Here is a 21,659-nt window from a genome sequence, read left to right as displayed (position 1 = left end):
GTTGTTGGAGTGTGTCTACAGAGATTGAACTCTTAGTTCTCAAATGAAGCATGGAACAGAAGATAGTATGCTTGATGCTTGTATAGAGGAGCATGATGACTTTATCTTTACTTGTACCTTCAGTGTATTCAGCTTCAGTACACAAGCAGTGGCTGATATAAAAAAAAACATACATTAAAACCACAAACATATGATGCAGTGCTGAAAAGAGAGATCTCCTGTTTAATGAAAAGTGTGTTTCAACCATACAGAATGATTTGTTTGTCCTGTTGTGAAATATGTAGTGACCTATAGCTTTCTTTTTCCCAGTTAGACTCCCCTGACTGGATTGTCTTCAACACACAACTTAGTTGGAATCACTGCGATATTGTTATAAGTGCAGGAAGCAGGATGATATTTATTGATTACTTCCTTGTAAGCATGACACCTTTTTACAGCATTTAACAGCGTTGCAGTTTCATCACAGTACAATGCTTTGAAAACCATGCTGAAATAAAGTTAGGTTTTACAGCCTTTTAAAAATTGCTTGTAAATCGCTCGTTATGCTATAATTTCACCAACTATTGGAGTCAATCTTTTTGTCAACTTGTTTTCTTTCAATTAGCACAGGTTTTGTATCTCTTTTTGGAACGGATTGATCGTAGGCCTCATTGATCTGAGCTGATGCACCTCAGTTTTTCAGAGAAAAAAAGCATTATTTGTGGATAATTTTGTATTTTGTCACATTTGACAAAATATGGAAAGCATTTACATGGTTTTCACTCTAGTGTGCTTTAATGTTTAGTGCTTAACAATGTTAAGAAGCAAACACAGAGCCCCAATGTTTCAATTTCCAGGTAGTGGGACAGGTTTTTTTTTTTTACTTCTAAAAAATGACACATCATCTTCATCAAATGAATCATGTCAAGAACATTCAGACAATATTTTTGTCATTGAAACGAAACTGTGATATATAGATACTAAATGCTGCCGTTCTTCTCAGAGGCCTGTCGTGGCCTGTGCTTATGTTTTCAGTTGTTTGTAATGACGTTTGCTTTTACCAGAGCATTGGTTCATTAAGAGCGCACACACACACACACACACACACACATTGAGAACGGGCAGCTGTAGTGGTTTTAGCGAGACCCCTCCTTCACTTCCCAAGACATGGAGCCACCTGTGGGCAGTTAGACAGCTGACAAAGCTCACACTCTTGTGACAGATCTACTAGTGTTGATCCCAGATCCTGTTCACTTACACTAAGCGCATATAGAGAATGTGTTGCACTTAAAAAAACCCAGTAGAAAGTGAAAGCGAGAGAGAGCAAAGGAAACAGGCGGTATTTTTTTCTAGGTGATGGAATCTGTTGAGGTTTCTCATGATGGTTTCCTCTCCCACGTGATATGGTTTTATCCACGCTATGGTACAATTTTGAAGCATCTGTCAGTACCGCACCAGGTTTGTCAGACTTTGCTGTAGTGAATACATGTGCTGTTGTACAAAGATCTGTTCTGAAAGGGAAATCGCACATTTTGTTTAAAAATTGGGCTTGAGTAAGATAACTTATTTAGAGACTTTTAGCACACAGCTTTAAATTGGTCTGTCATTGTGTAAATGCGTGTTTGTGTGTGTGTTTGTTGCAGAGAGTTCACAGTATCCAGAGTTTCACACTTGCAATTCAGAAACAGTCACATTTCGAGACTCAGGCAGCGACACAGATGGATTTCTCAGTCCTGACACTGGAGAGGACAATGTCTTCAGAAAGGTAAGAGAAAGAAAAAACAGACTACATTTTCTGAAGAAAATATGAGTGGTTTTTTTTTTTGCCACATTGGACATTTTGTGGTTGCCATGAGTGGTTCCTTTTGTGGATGGTTGCTCACTGGCCAAGTGTTAGATTTTTTTTTTTTTGTCTCTAGATATGGCTTGGCTGTCTCCGTATTTATATATTTAGTTAGTTATTTAATTAGTAAGTTATTTTTAATTTATCATTTTTATAACTGTATAGTATATTTTATAATTTATTTTTATAATGTATTTTTTAATTATTTATTTATTTAGAATTTTTTTTCAATGTTATCATCCAGCTGGCAAAATTGTTAGTCTGCTCAAGGGTTAATTCATGTCTGTAGCACAACATGCTGGATACAAGTTTATTAATGAGGGTTAAGTGTTTTAAAAAATCCTTAACCGAAGTATGAGGAATCATACAATTTAAGGCTAAAAGCCTTAGCACAGGGATTTTCAAACATTTGAGCACTGGTAGATTAAATATAAAACAATGGCTGTCAATAGGATGAAATAATTGTGATTTAATGTCATGGTTTTTCACCTGCGCTATGATGCATGTAAATCATTTGGTCTCAGAATTGGCCATTTAATGTGATCATGTGACTACAGTTCTGTTTTTTTATTTCTTATTTTAGGACACCTAAATGTTAAAATCCACCAGAGGTTTTGATTTTTTCCACGTGGTTATAAGTTCTCTAGAAACCTTTTAAACCTCGTACACACACGCTTATAAACCACCCCCTCTGCTTCCTTGCACACATGCCCAATAGAAGCTATTTCAGTGGCACATGAATAGAGGGCTTTCATCCCCCACCCAGAGCACCAACAAAAACCTCAATGTGTGTCAAAAGCTCAAATCCTCTTCACCTTGTCTCACGCCACCAGTGCTCGGCACAATACACTCATCAAAACCTCATACCAAGAAACCTCACGACTGCTTCAAGTTTGTGAGTGAGTGAGTGAGTGAGTCAGTCTTAGATGCATGCAAGTCTGAGATAAACTAACTCTTACAGTTCAGACATTTTTACAGTGGAGTGTAAGTAGGAGTCAAATAAGATAATTGATTATTAGATTCAATTTGAGGGAAAAAACTCTAAAAACAATAAAAAATGCAAATACTATGATAATGTCATTGCTGTCCGTTAAATGTTGAATGATGAACACTTTTTCTCATGGCAAGCTTTTTAAACTTTAGTCTTTAGTCTATTTCTAAAGTATTACATTTCATATGTAATTTAAAATGTAATCAACAATAGACATGAAGTGAAGTGTGTTATTGTTCGATGTTTAAATACTTTCTTCTAATTAGCCCATGGATGTTCACCTAAAATTAATTAAATTAAATTAATTAAATTAATTTAACCCTAAAATAATTTGAGCATCCTAACCGGCTCAACCAATGGCGTGAGCTTGGGGGCGGGACTTTCTGATTGACCGACCAATGACAAATAAGGGCATTGTTTGGGGTGAAACCTGTTTGTTATTTTGGCAAATCTGTTCAATGCCATGAGGTCAGGATCAGTGTTGTTATTGATAACTAAAACTATAAAAAATTTCAATAAAGCTGAAATAAATATAAATATTAGATGAAAAATGTAAACTTTAACAAATTTTTTTTAAATGTTGCTATGGAAACTAACTGAAGTCAAAGTACTAAAATTATTCAACTAAAACTGTATATAAAAAAAAAAAAGTATTAATAGTATATAAATAATACTAAAATAACACTGGCCAATATAGAATGTTTAAAGAAAATCAACACAATGCTACTTTGCAAACACTATATCTACAAAAACAGAAGATAAAAACTTTTTTTGAATTTTGTTTTCCCCATCACGATTTTTTTATTTTTTTTATTATATACTTGGTCAAATACCTTTTTAATAGCATTTATGTTCGAGTTCATGTTGAACCATTTTCCTTTTGCACACTTTCCATTTATCATTGATAAGATGTAGCCAATCTTTATATGTAGTACTTTGTTGTGCTGAATAATGTTTCATCTGTCTGTCGGTTAACTTGAGTTTGACTGGTGTTTCTTGCTCAGGGTCAGGAGGCAGTAGGTGGAGGTGACAGCACGAGCGAGGTGTCCGTCTCCTGCTCCTCCACAGACGACACAGCCAGCGTGGGCCATCCCAGCTCATCGGCCGAGAGCTCTGAGGAGGTACGGCAAGAAGAGGAGGCCAAAGACAGGCTAACCGAGGTGCCGCTCCCCGCCTCTCTCTTCCGCTCCACCGTGCGCTCGCTCTCTCCGTTCCGCAGACACAGCTGGGGTCCTGGGAAGAACCAGGGAGGAGAAGAAGAAATGAACCAGCGCAGGTACGTGCTTACACTGAAGGGAAGCTTAGGCTCTTTGTGAAAAAGTGCTTCTCAGTAGTAATACAAAAATTAAAATAATCTAAATTAATATTAAATAAAGAAAAATTTGTCCAGATTTTTTTTTTGCATTAATGTAATATGAATTATGGATTGGAGTCTGCTTAGTTGTCATGATGATATTGCAATGTAAGAAATCTTAATGGTCCTAACATAGGCTTCTTTTTTCTAATGAAATATGATAACTGCTTTCTATTTTAATATATTTTAAAATGTATTTTATTCCTGTGATGCAAAGCGGAATTTTCAGCATCATTACTCCAGTATTCAGTGTCACATGATCCTTCAGAAATTATTCTAATATGCAACTCAAGAAACATATAACATTATACATGTCTTTACTGTCACATTTGATCAGTTTAACGCATCCTTGCTAAATAAAATAATTAATAATGTATATGTTGAAAAAAGGAATATGATGAAAATTTATATCTAATCACAGACACCAATTTGCTCAAAATGTATTTGGGTTTTTAGGTTTTGAAACGCTGAATACGCTCCTACTCAGAACACACTGAATTATAATGCATCAACACCTCAAACAGACACACCAAAACAAGACATGCTCTGAGAATGACATCACTCACACTTCTTGATCATGTGACATCCTCAAGCCTTTGCATGCTCTAGTCATTCTCACCTCGCTCTTCTCTTTGTTACTGGTTTGCATTCACTCTTTTTCTAGAAGTAATTCCATGCTTTACTAGTTTCATTTTTACCCTTCCAAGACTCTTATTATACAGATATTTTAAGTCATAATAGTTACTAAAGATCTCTCATATTTCCATGTCATCTCATACCTCTCATCATCTTTCCATTTCCAGTTCTGTTCGAAGTACAGGAGACAACAGACCTGTCTTTTACAGAAGAAGGTATATATATATATATATTTTTATATCCAAGTATTTGAGATCTGAAATTCCTAGGGAGTGCAACAGTGATTCCCATTTTAATGCTAGCAAATTACAGTACTGGGAATTTGGCAATTTAACACAATTTTGGTATGTATAAAAAATGTATGTGATGAAGATGAATATCATTTTTACTTCTGGAACCCTACTGTTGCACTCTTATATCACTCTTAGAAAAAAAGGTTCAGTGGGGTTCTGTATAGAACATTAGGGTTCTTGACTAACTTTTAAAGAAGGCTTTATGCCAAAAAGGTTATAAGTAAGTTTTAAATGGTTGCATAATACATTCATGGTTTTATGTTCATGACAAAGCGTTTACATGCTGTTTCATTCATAGAATTTAAAATATTCAAAATAAAAAAATTCATAACATTATCCCATTATTGGAACCCCTAAACAGTTCCAATCATCTAAACCCCTTTAAGGTTCTTTATAAAACCTTTTCTTCTAAGAGTGGAGCACAATAATCAACCCAAACAAACCGTTTACTAAAGAAATGCTTGTTTTTTCTACTCTACTACCCCTCTAACTGGTTTGTGCCCACTGGTGCCCCCTATTTTTTTTTGCCCAGTCTGAGCTGGTGCCCCAGTGAGCCATGTCGAGAGCTGGAAGAAATTAGAGAGCTCATCAGGTACAGAGAGTGTGTGAACGCGTTGTGTGCAAGCTTCCTGTAAATCCAACCGAAGCGCCAACCCCTTTGACTTGCACAAAGAGCTTTTTGCATCATCATTTGCATTACCTGTTTGTCTGAGAGCAAAGTGAGGCGTGTGTTTAGGCCTTTTTATTTTTGCTACCCCGTTCAGCCTTGATACAGCTTGGATAAATGATGGCTTTTAAAAGTTAGAAGTGTTGCTGCAGAGATACTTACTGCATTTTGCTGTGTAGCTGTTGTAGTTTTTTTTTTTTTTTTTTGGGCGGTTGCATGATGACTGATATTGTTGTTCTCGTATCTGGCCCGAATGTCAGGTAAGAGGAAGTTTGTTATGAATTGTTCATACTGTTGCAACAAAATGTAAAATATAATTTAATATTACCAATTTGACTACAGTAGGTTATACCAATTCAAGTAATTCTTACGTGTCATGTCATTTAGAAATAATTTACATTTTAACTTTTTAAACCTTATAAGTTGATTTGAGGTTTAATATAATTGAGATCTCTATATAATTCATATATGGAAAGTCTGGAAATGTTCTAGTCACCTTTAAAACAAGACCCTCATTTATCTAATATATAGTGTGATATGTAGTTGCTCCTGTCTTCACTTCTCACAGTGTAGTTTTGATTCTTTTTCTGTTTGGCTAGTATGTTTGTATTTGTTTTGAGGATTGAATGTCGAATGCATGCTCGCATATATATTAGCATCCCAAAACACTTCTCATGTAGCCTCAGGTTGTGCTTTTCATTGTGCTGCTTTGAGCTTGTACCGTATGTCTATGGCGTCGCCTCTAAGATCAGACCTGATGTCTCATACTCTCACAGCAGCCATTCTGTTGAAATTCACTGTGTTCATATCTAGACTGTCCAAAGAGTCAGCTTTGCATAGTCCCAAAACCATCCAACTACATTTTAATACTGCACTTTTAGTACTTTTTTATTGTGTAAAGGTTTTTTTTTTTTTTTTTTTTTTTTACTTTAGTAGTTGCACTGAAATACATCATAATTTAATTCCAATTGTTATATTATTGTATAACAATTAAGGTCTAATCATTTTTTGAGTGTGTATACTTCTGTGTTGGGTGTAGTGTAATATGAACATCCACTTTGCATATTTTGCATCTGGTTGGTCAGTAGTACACCACACACAGACACATGGGGACACCTTTTTGGGTGTATAGGAAACCATGTAGACACCATCATTCATTTGATGTGACTTAAAAAGTTGTGTGGGACAGATTTATTGATTTATTTACTTTTTGTTTGTTTTTTTTCTTGCTGAGCTGAGTTGTTAGCGATGTGTTCTATTTTTAAGTTATAGTTTGGAGGGTCTAGCAGCTGGAATTGAGGATGGCAAACGTTGGATACCGCAGTCTGGAGGCCCATCCAAGGATCCGGGAGGAGTGCAGGGGCAGGAAGGTGAAGAGAGGGGCTCACTCATGTCTCTCACAGAAGAAGGTCCTGAATTTGATTTGGGAGACTGCAGCAGTCCAGCTGGTCAGGTGAGATGAGAGTTGACTTCCCCAAATCATGACGTTTGGGCTAAAATAGAGAAACTATTTGAAAAGGTCACTTGAAGCGGCCCAAGCCAGTGGTTCCCAGCTGATTTGGCCATTGGACCCACATTTTCCCATGGTCATGAAGCTGCCACCCAAATTTGTATACAATTTTAACCATTTCTCAAAAATGGTTGACACACACACCTTTTCTTTCTTTCTTTCTTTCTTTCTTTCTTTCTTTCTTTCTTTCTTTCTTTCTTTCTTTCTTTCTTTCTTTCTTTCTTTCTTTCTTTCTTTCTTTCTTTCTTTCTTTCTTTCTTTCTTTCTTTCTTTCTTTCTTTCTTTCTTTCTTTCTTTCTTTCTTTCTTTCTTTCTTTCTTTCTTTCTTTTTGTACTTCCATAATGTGGTGTTTTTCCTGAAGTAACTTTGGGTAGAAAAATACACTTAAGACTGTGGAGGTTCCCTCCAAAAAAAATTAAATAATTTTCTCGCCGAGCAAGCCTTTTTTGTATTGGGCAGACATTTTGACCACCTGAGAATTTATTTTTATTTGTTTTATACCAGACCTGTACAGCGTACACACAAAAAGTGGTTACATCATGCACTTTTAATTTGAATGTGCTATTTATGTTTGATTTGACCCTTGATATAACTTAGTGGTATTAAATGGTATTCCTTTACCAAGGAATTTTATAAAAAATTCATTAAACATTTTTCACTCAGAAGTCAGAACAGTTAAATGATATAATATAATATAATATAATATAATATAATATAATATAATATAGTTTTTGTATGGTCAATTAAGGACTACAAGACAGCATTAAAACATCAAAATTAAATGTTTATTTATTGTTCATGAATTCCCCTTTTGAGATAAATTATTTATTGGCCTAATAAAAATAAAGAAATGAAATGAAAACAACAACAACAAAAAAACTAATTGAAGCATTTAAACTAATATAGAATAATATAATATATAATAGAAACATTTAAACTGAGATATAAAAGCGAAATATTTATGCAAATTGTTTCATAGTTACACCTGTAAATGTCTCACAGTTTTTTTGTTTTTTTTTTCATTCTGTGCCCATCATGTGTTATTTCCACCTCTTAATCAAGTCACTTTTCTTTATAACATGACTTTAAAACAGCACTGAGCATCTAAGTTTGCAATTTCAGAAATCAAGGAAGTATCATCAGTTTAGACACAGCGGTCAATCTGTGACTCTCCCCCTCAAGAAATCAGTCTCTATGCTTTCCATCAGCCAACGGGACATAGATGGTGAGTTAAGCTGCTTGATTTCCATCTCTTCTTTCAGTTTCTGGCTGCTATAGATTGATAATGAAATGGATTTTGTGTTAGAAACATCTTTTGCTTTCAGAATACCAGATATTTCTAATTAATTCCTTGTTTGAGAGGTTGTGCACGTGCAGGTTGTACCAGTATAATGTAGTTTGTTTTCTTCATCTGGTTTGTGTTAGTTGTCCTCCACCCAGTTCTCAGGCCCCTAAATCATCTGGTTTAATAAGTACTTGCTCTGACTTTTCAATCCCCAATGCAACCGCCCAGCGATAGGAAGAACTCGGCGAAAGAGACGGATCTCTTTTACCTTCAACCTCTCACCGATCCTCCCCAAATCTAAAACTGTCTTTACTGTCACCTCTTCATCTAGTGATGAGGAGGACTCCATAAGTAAGTTGCAGTAGGAGCTGGATAATGGCATCTTCAGCATAGTAACCCCTTAGTGTTTTGTCCCTAGATGATGTCATGTGACTCACAGTAGATGATCTAAAATATGCTAGCCACTTTTGAACCCTGACCCTAATATAGAGTAGAGCCCTTTATTATTGCGATATCTTTACTTGTGATATAAAATTAGGGAACCACTTTCTTTCTAGATGTAACTTTGCATCTAGATCATGTATTTTCATTCATACTGAATGGCGTCATTCATATTTTTATCTATATGTTGACCATCCCTAATGGTACTTATGTCCTTTTTGGAGTTTGAAAGTTGCTGGTCACTCATTTTAATTTTTAGGTGAATTAACCCTGTAATATAGTGTTCTTTTTGCCATACATTTAGTTAAGAGGAGGTCACGTTCTGAACCGTTTTACTACTCCATTCGTCTGTGGTTACATTCATATTTATGGCTGCATGTTTTTTGTACTTCTTTGAGATTCAGTGGCGAATACATGGACATTTCTTACAATAATAACTAAATATGATTTCATGCCAGCATTATAACTTCAAAAACTCAGTATTGATTAAAATGGTCTTGCCCCTAGCATGTTCATGGCACAGTGTGTCATTTTAATCTAGTTGAATATCTAGACAAATCACATACTCTTTTACAGACAGACAATTTTGCATGTGGATGTAAATCAGGCTCTGTTGATGGAGGCTGTTTGTTATTAGTGATGGTAATTTGACTCCATCATTGTACTTGTAGGCATGACATCATTCAGTAACTCCAGTTCAATGGGATACAGGTACGATGCCCATGCATATCTCAATTCATTTCTGGAAACACTCATATAATGCATGTCTTTACAGTATATCTTGCTTTTTTTTTTAGCATTACAGAGGAGGAACCTGGACCTTTAAGAGGAGATTTTGAAAAAAGTACCACCAAAGTGAGCCGGACTTTCAGCTATCTAAAGAACAAAATGTACAAGAAAGCGAGAGTAAGTCAACATTTTTGTTTGTCATTTTTTCACCAAGTAATTTCCTGTCCACCAAGAGTGTATTTGTAGATTAGCTCATCTGTTTCATTCATACTGATGACTGAGTGCGAATTATCACACTGTCAATTAAATCGAAGACAGGAATTTACCTTTGTACTGAAATGAATGGAGAAGTAGATTGTGTGAGGGGTTGGAAGAGACTTTCTGAGCACTAGAGGAAATATGACGGTAAGAAGAGGCACGATAATGTTTCATTCTTTACAGTTAGCTCAGCATTTTACCCATTTAAAGGACCAGTACTTTATTTACAAACTACAGAGACCTAAAGTAGTAGGGTTCCCAGGAAACCTTGAAATAAACAGTGTGGTTGCACTTTATTTTAAGGTGATGTAGTTACATAGTACATACTCAAATAAGTACTGATTAATATTCATTAATTGCATGTACAATAGAGTTACGGTTAAGGTTAGGGCTAGTTACTTGTAATTTTAGCAACTAAATACTGAATTTTTTTTTTGCTGATGCCACTTTGATATGTTCTTTTTTTGAATGCAATGAAATTCATATATTTTTTGTGGCTTAAATAAACTTTAGGGCTTCAGTACATACATTATTTCTGAATTGGCCTCGTATTAAAACTCTAAACTTCTTGAAAGTCATTCAAGACTCTAATTTCAAGATTTTATGGACCTAGTTTAACTGTTAAAACTAACCATTAAAATGAATCAAGCTTCCACACACTGGGAACTTTGTAGTTAAAAACATTAAATCTATAGTCTGAAACTTTTGCAGAGCTACTGATTTACTATAAAAGTTTTCAAATGGGTGTTTTTACACCAAAATGTTTAGATTTCATCAGCACTTTGCTGTTCTGACACCAGCAACGACAGTGCAATAAAAAGAGGAAGTAAGAGTCACAGCACCTCCCAGCTTGAGCTGGATCACTTCCTCCTGAATCTGAGGTGATGCTAAACTTTTTGTCTCGGTCGAGTGTCTTGCAAAGGCTCTGCCTCCCACAGTTATGTTATATAGAAAGTTTTGCGAGGTTCAAGGCCGCTATCAGAAGATAAAGAGCTTGAAGGGAGAAGAGGTAGGCCGAATCTCAATCACTGTCTCGTTTAAGGAAAGTGATGTTTTGCCCCTGGGGTCTGTTCACTTTTTGTGCTGGTTTATCTTGTACTTCTTTTTCTCTTCTCACTTCTTGATGTTCACTGTTTCTGAATTTGTTAACTCCTTAGTTGCTTAACAATGGAATCCAATGACTTGCTCATTGTTTAGTTGTCATGTTGATTGTCTTTTAGTGTATTTCATCCACAACTGGCACTTTGTTGACAGCAGTGTGTTTGATTTATGATGATTCAACTATACATTATTGAATATTTCATGTTTAGAATAAGCCTGATAATATTTGTTACGTTAGCTTTTTATTACCAAAAAAAAAAAAACGGTTGCTGTTTCTAAACAGTTGCTTAAATTGAGGCCTATATTTACAAGTAGGAAGCTGAACTTTGTTACAGCAGAACTTGACAACAATTTAGAGGATGTTTGTGCACAATTGTCTGAATCACAGTGATAATGTCCTCAGTTTGAAATGACATTTTTCATAGGGACAATAGGGCTGCCCACTAAGGTCCTCTTTTTGATTAGCATACTCATTAGCTCTGGATCCTGTAGCACTCATCCATACAAATTTTGTCCCATAATTTTAATATTGGCAAACAAGCACCTTGTTTTGTTCGCACAAGGAATTTGAAGACAGGGTGGCATACTAAATTACTTTGCAGAAATGCCATTAAAGAAAATGATGAGCAATATAAGTTAATGGGTTTAAACTGAAGTAGCTACGACGGGCCATTACAGTGCTCTGCAAGTGTTAACAGCTGTCACCTATTGTAATATTTCTTATACCTCTTCTGGCACAGGAAAAAGACAAGGAAAAAAATCGGGAGAAAGACAGAGAGGCAAAAGAGAGAGAGAAGAAATCTGTGAATGGACACCTGTTCAGCACGTCGAGTTTGCTGCATTCGGCTTTGTGCCAGCAATGCAACAAAACCCTTAACACTAAAGATGCTGTCAACTGCACAAGTAAGAATCAGTTCCTCATTTAAGGTTACAGGTACTACTTAACATCCATTTGATTTATTTACTCCTAATACTAGGTCTCACATGAAAAGACACTGGGTTTTTACAGAACCTCTAGTATGTACAGGACAAATACATAATAGAAAATATTTTTGTTCCCTTAAGTAATTTCAAAGGCTCCTAATATTGATTTTGGAAGTCTCCTACAATAAGTTGACATGTATTTAAGGTGATGGAATGTAATGGCGATAGAATAGAAAAACACTTAAAATTGAAGGGTGATTTAAATATGTCTGAACTGTTGTGTCATGGATTTCAAAAGACTCATTGCTCAAAAATAGGAAGCAGTTCTGGTAACATCATTCACTTCCTCATGGAGCGCTGAAGAGAAAATAGTTTTCATTCAGGGAGAAAATGTTTTCTCCCTCATTATTATTTTTTTTATATTTTAATCTCATTCCAATTTACTGTAAATAAACTTTAAACTTCCCATTGAGTCTATTTTTCAGTCCATCTTTCTGTAGCCTCATTGCCCAGCCCATTGGTAGTAATAGAAAAATATAATATAAATCTATATAGAAATAATAATAAAACTATAAAAAAAAAAAAAAAGTAATAAGAAACAATGATATTATATATATTCAGAGTCTGTTCTTTACAAAAGATCTGCATTACTAGTGCTTGTTGGCACGTTTCTGGGATTTCATTTGTGAGCTTGGTGGAGTTTCCTGACTGGAAGGAATTCCTAACCCTAAGCCCAACTGTCTTTACCACTTTGACCATAAGCCAGAATAGAAAAAACAATGACTTCCGGTATGGGTGCATGATTAAACCCTTATGTTTGGTCATAGAGGTGAAATCTGCTAACAGAAAAGGCTGTGTTTATGCTTTGGTAACAAATAATGATGCATCTCTATCAAAGAATTGAAAGATTGAAAATGTAAAGGTGCAGTAAGCAATTTCTGAGAAACACTATTGATAGTTGAAATCAACACAAACAAACACAATCCTCCCTTCATTGCTCCAACTTAAACTTTAAACAACTCTAAAATTAGACATAATACCTTGGCAACTAACTAAAATAAGTTCAAGTTAAAGTACTAAAATACTTGAAACTTGACGGAAATAAAAATAAATTAAAGCTAAATATACATATTTAAAAAAATTATAAAAGCACAAACCTATACCTTACACTTGCAGCATTCACAATATAGCATCTTTATCAAAGAAGTGAATTGCAAATGAGTACTTTGCTAATGTTTTTATTTGTGATGTTTATTTTTTCAGATTGCAATGTGAGAGTTCACAAGAGCTGTAGAGAAACCCTCCCCATGTGTCCCAAAAGCAGAATGAAGGTTTGAGTTGTTTTCATTCTAAAATGTGCCAATTCTTTCAGTTACTCGTGTCGGCATTGTGTTGTTAAAAACAATCTGTTCCTTCTTTTCTGTTACATAAACAACAGTTTGCAATACCAGAGTCCACCACTATGCCTGTCGTCACTCTACGAACAAAATGTGGGTTTGTAGGTCTCTCTCTTTTCATTCTATGATTTTTTTTTCATGTCAGCTGATCTTAATGGCGTATTTTTGTGTGTAGCGTCCACACTGCGGGAGCGTCCCTGGTCTGCTATCTTTTCTCCAGAGGAACATTCTGTGATTCTTCCTTCCAGACGACCCACCAGTATTATGCCCTTCCACAGCAGCAACCTCTCGAAAAGCATGTCCATCAACAATATTTCAATGTTAGTGCCTAAACACACACACACCAACAAGTATTATCAAGATTCAACTGAAAATGTAGTTACTGAGTATGTTCAGAATGGAATGCAACTATACTGCATACTACACAGTAGCAGTGTTGTTATTGATTACTAAAACTATCGACAAAAAATATTTCGTTAATTGAAATAAAGCTGAAAAAAAAGATAAAATACTGAAATGACTAAAACCATTGTGCCATTGTGTGAGTAATATGCAATCATGGAATCAATAAAAAAAAGTAACTATAGTCTGATTATCAGTATTTTAAAAAGTACTTAATTTTTGCAATCTGATTATGTAATGCAGATTACATGCGTATAATCAGTTTCTACCCAGCACGGGTAATATGGCAGTACGCCATTCTCAACGTACAACTTAACTGCTGACTCTAGCTTCTGATACCTAAAGCCAATGAATTTGCCTGTAGGACACTTGACGTCATCCCTCATCCCAACCTCATCCCTTCCTGCAGGTTTGACGATATACCTCTGAGAGGAATGCGATATCTCTCTCAATCCACAGACTCCCTCCACAAACCCAATAAGGTCACAGCGTCCAATGAGTCTCTAGATGAAGGTGAGCAGACATATTTCTTCCTGTATTATACTGTACCAGATGCAATTTCCTGCACTTTCAAAAGCATCTAAAAGAGGGCCCAACCTAAAATCTTTCAGGGAAAAAATGACTATCCAGCATGTTCCCTTTTCAGCATGAATTAGAAAGAATTAGTCCTTATCCTTTTAAAAACAAGTAATTAATTGTCAGAGCTGTGGCTTCATGGGAGGCCTAGTTTTGAATCTGGCCTCTTGTCCTTTTTCTTCCCCTTCTACTCAGTCATTTCCTTCATTATTCACTTTCACTAGTTTTTTATCATTTGCACAGGTTTTCTAGTAATGTATGAATAAACATTTTGTTGGTTTCTAAAGGAACTGAGATGGTTGACAGCCGGCTGATGGGAGAGTTTGAAGCAGATGTTAAAGAACTGGAGGCTGACTCTTGGAGCATTACTGTAGACAAGAAATGTCTGAAGCATCTCAAGAAGGACATCGTTAAGAGGCAAGACGTCATCTATGGTAAGTCCATGTTACAATTGAATACGTTTTTATTTTCTTTACGGCCAAAAGCATTTGCTGTTCTGAGCTTTTGTTTACAAACACTGACTAAATGATTGCACATTTCGTCCAGGGAAATGTTCCTGAAGGGCAATTGGTTTTGCAGGAAGACCAGCATAGAATCAAGACAATATACAATGCATTAAAAAAAGATTAAAGATGAAATAGAAATTAATAAAGGAAATTAATATTTGTATACGTTTATTTTTATATATATATATATATATGTGTGTGTAAACGTATACAAATTACAAAAACTCAACAAAATTACTAAAACTAAAATGGAAACTAAAAATACAAAAATAAAAACCAAATTCAAAATATACAAATATAAATAAAAAAAAACTATAATAATGCATCAAAAATCGCATGCAATAATTTTTGCAGCAGTGTTGTTGACCTTAACTTGAAGCAATTACTCTTGGTTCTTTTGGTTAACAATAGGTACAAATTTACAAATAACACGATTGTTGACAATTTGATAAATAAATTCATTTAGATGCTAGTTTACAATTAAAGTGAATTGTTTTGAAGTAACTGGCAACTTTAACATGGGAATCTCTTGCTGTTCAAAGAGTCGACATTTCTTTGATGTCTGGCCCAAAAGCAATAAGAGTGGTAACTGCTGCTTTCCCAGATGTCTGGATATAAACATTTCCTTCCTTTATCAATCCAGAGCTGATCCAGACGGAGATGCATCACCTGCGGACGTTACGGATCATGTCTGATGTGTACAGTAAGGGCGTGCTGACAGATCTCCAGTTGGAGGTCCAGATGGTAGAGAAGATGTTCCCCATGCTGGAGGAGCTCCTGGATCTCCACTCATTCTTTTTCAGTGCACTGCTGGAGAGGAAAAAGGAAGCCAGCCTTGATGGAACGAACGGCTTTATAATCAACAGAATAGGAGATGTGCTGGTCAACCAGGTGAGGGTGTTTGATTTTACTTAAAGTCCCCCTGTAGTCAATCATTTTATCCCTTAAAACTCATATTTGATCACCAAAATGACATATTTAAATGTTTTTTCCTTGAAAAAAAATCTTCATGCCATAAATAGCTTTAATGTAACTCAATTGTGCCTCAATTAGTATATGCGATTTTAAGAATATGCAAATTAGCCCCGCCTCCACTCACTCACACCAGCTCAGAGATCCACTCGTTGATGATCGTTGATGAAAACGATGCCATTATCTTCTCTGTGTAAACTACAAAAATGTGAATTTGTGAAAACAGTGTTGTCATGCGCATGTGCATTACCTCTTCAGTCTATAGGCATGCACGAGTACTCTGATTTTGATTGCTTAAAGGAACCGTATGTAAGAAATGTATTTCAATTTATCATAAAATGGCCCTGATATGTCACTAGACATTAAGAAATCATGTTCATTTCAAATACTTATATCCCTGACAACAGTAGTCCGGCCAGGATATTGTCATTTAAAAGTGAAGTTGCAGCCTTCAACTGATGTTGATGTTTTCATGTTGTGTTTTGGCCTGATGCACCACCCTCCACCTATCTACCAATCACGAAGTCAGTAGTGTTTCGGCATCCGGGATGCCAGCTCTGCTCTAGTTACCACAGCTGCAGCTACAAACGTGTCGGATAAAAAATGCCAGCCTATCTGGCAACCTCGAGTCAGGGGGGAGGGGGAGGGCATACACCGCTCTACAGTAATTTGAAAGTGATTGCAGTACCAGTTTTGGCCACAATCTTACATACGGTTCCTTTAACAACCAAAACAACAATGGCAGACTACAGAACTGTGTGTGTGTGTGCTGCTCAAGTTTATTAACGTTCCTCCTGCAAAGTGTAGATTTACTACACCACTACTAGTGCCAGCGGAGACGCATTATTTACAGATGTAGAAGAAATGCGTTTGTGCACAAGCACGTAATGTTTCTTTACAAAGTGACATCGCCAACTACTGGCCTGGCAGCATAATACAGCGTTTATAGTCGTTTTCATTGATCCTTGTGAACGATGATCGTTTTGGCAACGTTGTCGTCTGTACGCAAAACATTTTAAAAAAGAAAGGAAAACGTTTCCATTTTTAGTACATTGTTGTCGTGTAAACATCCTCAAACTGCAGTTTGTGAATTGATAAAAAAAAACTAAATTAATCAAATCACATAAATATAACAATAATAATAATAATATAAAAATAATAATAAATAATTTCAAAATATAAAGTAAAAATAAAAAACTTTGTAAAAAAATATATTGTATTTGTTATGTGCATACGTCAATATGAATTATCAGCAGATTCATTGTTCATATCCTAGCTCCTGTAATAATTTACCACATGATGTGCTTCAGTTCTCAGGCTCTAATGCAGAAAGCATGAAGAAAATCTATGGCAAATTTTGCAGTCGACACAGTGAAGCAGTGAACTTCTACAAGGAGCTGCATGCCAGAGACAAACGCTTCCAGGCATTCATCAGGGTAAATTCTTCAATTCATTATGTTGGACATTCTTCCCAATATATGCAAGAAGATACCTAACGGTCCTCAATGTGGTCTTGTTTCCAGAAAAAAATGAGCAGCAGTGTTGTCCGGCGGATGGGCATCCCAGAGTGCATTTTGCTGGTTACTCAGCGAATAACAAAGTACCCTGTGCTTTTACAGAGAATCCTGCAGAACACAAAAGGTGAGATTTACTTTGACCAGTTGCAGTCATGAGCTGCGATTTTAGTTTTAAATCTTTCTTAAAGAAATCAATCAGTCAGTTCTGAGCAATAGTGTTCGGACTAAATGGATATTCCAGCATAAAATGCATATTTCGTGGGAGCTCTAATTCACCCCTACCCAATTATTGTCCTGTAAATAGACAAAAAAACAACAACAACAACAACAAAAAACACACACAGTAAGACAAAGTCAGTAAGATTTATTATTTTTTTAAGAAAATAATACTTTTATTTAGCAAGGATGCATTAAATTGATCACAAGTGACAGTGTTTTAAAAAATGCTTTTCTCTTCATCAAAAAACCATCCAATATTTCCACAAAACAATTAAGCAGCACAACTATTTATATTAATAAGTAATATTAATTATTACTGATGATAATAAGAAATGTTTCCTGAGCTGCAAATTAGCATATCAGAATGATTTCTGAAGGATCATGTGACACTGATGACTGGAGTAATGATGGGTAAAATTCAGCTTTACATCACAGGAATAAATTACATTTTAAAATATATTCAAATAGAAAAAAACTATTTTAAATTGTAATAATTCACAATTCTACTATTTTTTTTAATCAAATAAATGCAGCCTTATAATAAAAGAATGGATTATATAATATATATATTATAATAAAAAAATATTACCGACCCCAAACTTTTGAACTGTAGCGTAATATATATATATAAAAAGGGCTTCTTTTGCAGGTGCTGTATACCATAGATTTGAGACCTCACAGCCACTTTCAAAGGTTGTGAACTACTCTGATTTTGTTGTGCTTAGTGTCATTTACAAATACACAGATATGATGAGATAACAAAACAAGACAAAAATGAGACAAACAGACACTATGAAATTGGACTTGAGCCAAAGATGTTGGCAGTAAGCAAAGTCAAGCCTCAGTTCTCCAAACCGACTCGCCCGTCAGTGTTTGAATAGCACACCAATATTTCACTCTCGGTAAACACGCTTGTCTTACGGATGGGCCCTCCGCCGCACACATGAGCCCATAATGTGTAAACATTCCACATTTACCGCAAATCACTTCCAACTGTTGCACAGCCAGCCTGAAAGGCTTTTTGGTCACGTTCCCAACAAAGAGATTTTTAAAATGAATTAGAGCATCAAGTATAACAAATATCCTTTCAGGGGCAATTTGAGAAGGAGCTTATAGCTCTCAAGAGGGTTTTATCCTGCCAGTCTAATACTATAATGAAACTAAATGGACTTGTTGATTGTTTATAGGAATTTATTACAATTCAATATCATATAAACCTGTGTGTCTGTCTGTGTGTGTGTTTGTGCAGAGAACGAGGAGGATTTTGAGGACTTGACGCAGGCGCTTCAGCTGGTGAAAGACATAATTGCTTCAGTGGACAATAAAGTAAATGAACATGAGAAGAAGAAAAAGTTGAAAGAGATCTACGGCCGTACGGACAGCAAGTCCATCACGCGCATGAAGAACGGCCAGATGTTTGCCCGAGAGGACCTGCTTCGCTGTCGGAAGCTTCTCCATGATGGTCCTCTGCAGCTGAAAAACGCTGCTGGACGACTAAAGGGTAAAACTCTTTAATGTTGTTATTGTAAATCTCGTTGTAGACCTCATTTATTCAACAATATGGGTGAAAAGGAAAACCGTTATATATATGGGTGATTCTTCCATTTTGAAAAATGAAATTTCTTCAAACTATACTGTATTAAAGATCTCATGTGCTGAAATCTGATCATCTTGATCACCTCCAAATTAATTTTTGAGAGTCTGTTGGTAATGTTGTATGATTGTAATGACAGATTAAAATAATAATAGCTACTATTAGCTAGTTTTCAGTTAATATTGAATTAAGGTGCGTTCACATCATGTCACATCATGACATAGAAACACATAATTCCTAGTCCGATGACGTCAACAACAGAGTAGATTGTCATGTGTTGTCGTTTCAAAATTACGGTAATTACGACATGGTGTGAACCCATCATTATTATTATTAGAACATGAGCATTACATTTTTCTTATTTCAATTTAATTTAATTTAATTTTATTTTATTGCACATGTCCACATAAATAGTATTGCATCATTATTTGTGGCTCTAATTTTTTATATATATTTAGTTTAGGGTACAATTCTCACTATTAACTACAAATTTTGCTTCAGTAAACTTCTAATTACTGCTAATTAATAGTTAGTATGATAGTTTGTTTAGTTATTGAATAGGATTAAGGGATGTAGAATATGGTCATGCAGAATAAGGCATTAATATGTGCTTTACAAGTACTAATAAACAGACAATATCCTAGTAATATGCATGCTAACAAGCAACTAGTTAATGGTGAAGATTGAACCCTAAACTAAAGTGCTATCATTTTGTTTAAATTGAATATCTACTGTAACAGCAGCATCGTCTTTGTTTTTTTGATCCCTAGATGTCCACGCACTTCTTCTCTCTGATGTCTTTGTGTTCCTTCAAGAAAAAGATCAGAAATATGTTTTTGCGTCTCTGGTGAGTGATTGGATTTGATGTCCTTCTCATGTATTAACATTGGTTAAAGGTGCAGTATGTAATATGGACAGCTAGCGGTTGAAATGGATACTGCAGTCCAAATTTAAAATATTGGAGAGAGTTGTTTCCCCTGCCCTCACGTGGGTTGCCAGATTGATGACACGCAACAAGAATCGGACAGATGGATGCTAAGGCTGTTTAGGGTGGGTTGAATCTGCGGTCTCTGACACAGTTCGTTGCTTGCGTCCATGGCTGCAATACGCTGTGTTTTCCGCCGAACTGGTAACCCAGGGGTGTTGAAAAACTATTGGGTAAATTGGCAGTGGGCGGGATCACACAGACCAAAACAAAAACAGACATTCCGACACAAAAGGATAACTGGCACCTTTAATGCATTAAAAGAACTATGACCTATCAATTAGCACTATATTTTTTACAGCATTTTTAAAAATATTTATTCATGTTAGTTAATAGAAGTACAATTTATTCATGTTAGTCCATTGTGCATTACTTAATCTTAATCTTTGTTCATGATGTTTTTACAAACCGTTTTCTTTGAAAACTAGGAAATTTCACACTCTGTACAGAAAGTATCATCCATTGTTATTTCGGATTAATTTTGTCTAAATAGACATATGCTTTGCATTTGGTAAAGAATACATGTTTAATATGACCTAATTTCTTAAGAAAAAGTGTGTTAATTGTAAAATGTGTCCATATGACTGGGGATATATCGAGAATGGGAATATAACGTGAAAAGCTGGCCTCCTCATCAAGCCATTATTAGATTATATTAGATATCCTTAACATTAAGTTTAATACTTAGGTTTAGATATTTGTTCAGATTAGCAAAAACACAATGGATGACTGTAGTTTGTTTCCAGTGTAAAATGTCTGTATATTAAATGTTGATGTTCAGTTCAATTAGATGATTACTATTTTTTTTGCTCTGTTTTTCCCTCCTCCTCTCTTTCCATCTCTCTGATCGCTCTCTCTGCATGTTCATTCTCCTTCACTCCGCCCTCCTCATTCTGTGTCTGGCGCTTGCTTTTCTCATCAACAGGACCAGCGAGCCACCGCTATCTCCCTGCAGAAGCTGATCGTGCGTGAGGTGGCCCACGAGGAACGTGGCCTCTTCCTCATCACGGCCGGCATCGCAAACCCCGAAATGGTGGAGGTTCACGCCAGTTCCCGAGAGGAACGCAACACCTGGATGCAGCTCATTCAGGACGCCATGCACTCAATGTGAGTACCAGATATTCTGAGCCATCCCTCTCCATCGAGACATTCAAATATTGATTTATTTAAAACGTATCACACAATTAAGTATGTCATAATTCAATTAAATGATTGAACAAATGGAGTGGTGGATGGTTGGTGTTTTCCGGAGGAAAGGAATATTCATAAAGGTGCAAAGGCAATGAAAGTGTATTTGACAGCTTCTTGTGGGTTCACAGAGAAAAGGACGATGATGAAGGGATCCCAAGTGAAACGGAGGAAGACAAGAAGCTTCTCGAAACTAAAAGTAAAGAAATGAGAGGTGAGCAGCTTTCTCTCTGTAAGCTTACATTACAATACCGCTTTGTCTTTTTTTTTTTTTTTTAAAATGAAAGTAGT

General features: G+C 35.7%; 2 protein-coding genes across 10 annotated transcripts in view; one reads left to right on the top strand and one right to left on the bottom strand.

The window, feature by feature from the left end:
- mespaa (mesoderm posterior aa) overlaps positions 1-21,659 on the bottom strand; it is a 259,472-nt gene that overhangs the window by 93,123 nt on the left and 144,690 nt on the right. The window lies entirely within an intron of this gene.
- The window catches only part of LOC309488859 (uncharacterized protein), a 72,875-nt gene that overhangs the window by 40,509 nt on the left and 10,707 nt on the right, over positions 1-21,659 (top strand). For 6 of the 9 annotated variants that reach the window (XR_014202288.1, XM_082157279.1, XM_082157275.1 and 3 more), the window contains exons 10-30: positions 1,623-1,744; positions 3,818-4,089; positions 4,971-5,018; positions 5,629-5,688; positions 7,030-7,216; positions 8,397-8,499; positions 9,672-9,711; positions 9,798-9,906; positions 11,829-11,991; positions 13,276-13,343; positions 13,451-13,502; positions 13,585-13,729; positions 14,176-14,324; positions 14,675-14,821; positions 15,537-15,784; positions 17,176-17,301; positions 17,389-17,506; positions 18,851-19,102; positions 19,966-20,042; positions 21,106-21,287; positions 21,500-21,582. Coding sequence is in view for 8 of the 9 variants with exons in the window: in XM_082157279.1 (XP_082013405.1) it covers positions 1,623-1,744; positions 3,818-4,089; positions 4,971-5,018; positions 5,629-5,688; positions 7,030-7,216; positions 8,397-8,499; positions 9,672-9,711; positions 9,798-9,906; positions 11,829-11,991; positions 13,276-13,343; positions 13,451-13,502; positions 13,585-13,729; positions 14,176-14,324; positions 14,675-14,821; positions 15,537-15,784; positions 17,176-17,301; positions 17,389-17,506; positions 18,851-19,102; positions 19,966-20,042; positions 21,106-21,287; positions 21,500-21,582 (2,751 nt within the window). In the remaining variant the exon portion in view is untranslated. The remainder of the gene's footprint in view (positions 1-1,622; positions 1,745-3,817; positions 4,090-4,970; positions 5,019-5,628; positions 5,689-7,029; positions 7,217-8,396; positions 8,500-9,671; positions 9,712-9,797; positions 9,907-11,828; positions 11,992-13,275; positions 13,344-13,450; positions 13,503-13,584; positions 13,730-14,175; positions 14,325-14,674; positions 14,822-15,536; positions 15,785-17,175; positions 17,302-17,388; positions 17,507-18,850; positions 19,103-19,965; positions 20,043-21,105; positions 21,288-21,499; positions 21,583-21,659) is intronic. The other 3 variants (XM_082157280.1, XM_082157281.1, XM_082157282.1) reach the window with 3 other exon arrangements.

The sequence above is a fragment of the Leuciscus leuciscus genome (assembly GCF_965113295.1).
Source record: "Leuciscus leuciscus genome assembly, chromosome: 2".
NCBI classification, from domain to species: domain Eukaryota; kingdom Metazoa; phylum Chordata; class Actinopteri; order Cypriniformes; family Leuciscidae; genus Leuciscus; species Leuciscus leuciscus.
The sequence above is the reverse complement of the archived record's forward strand: the minus strand, read 5'-3'. Positions and strand labels throughout refer to the sequence as shown.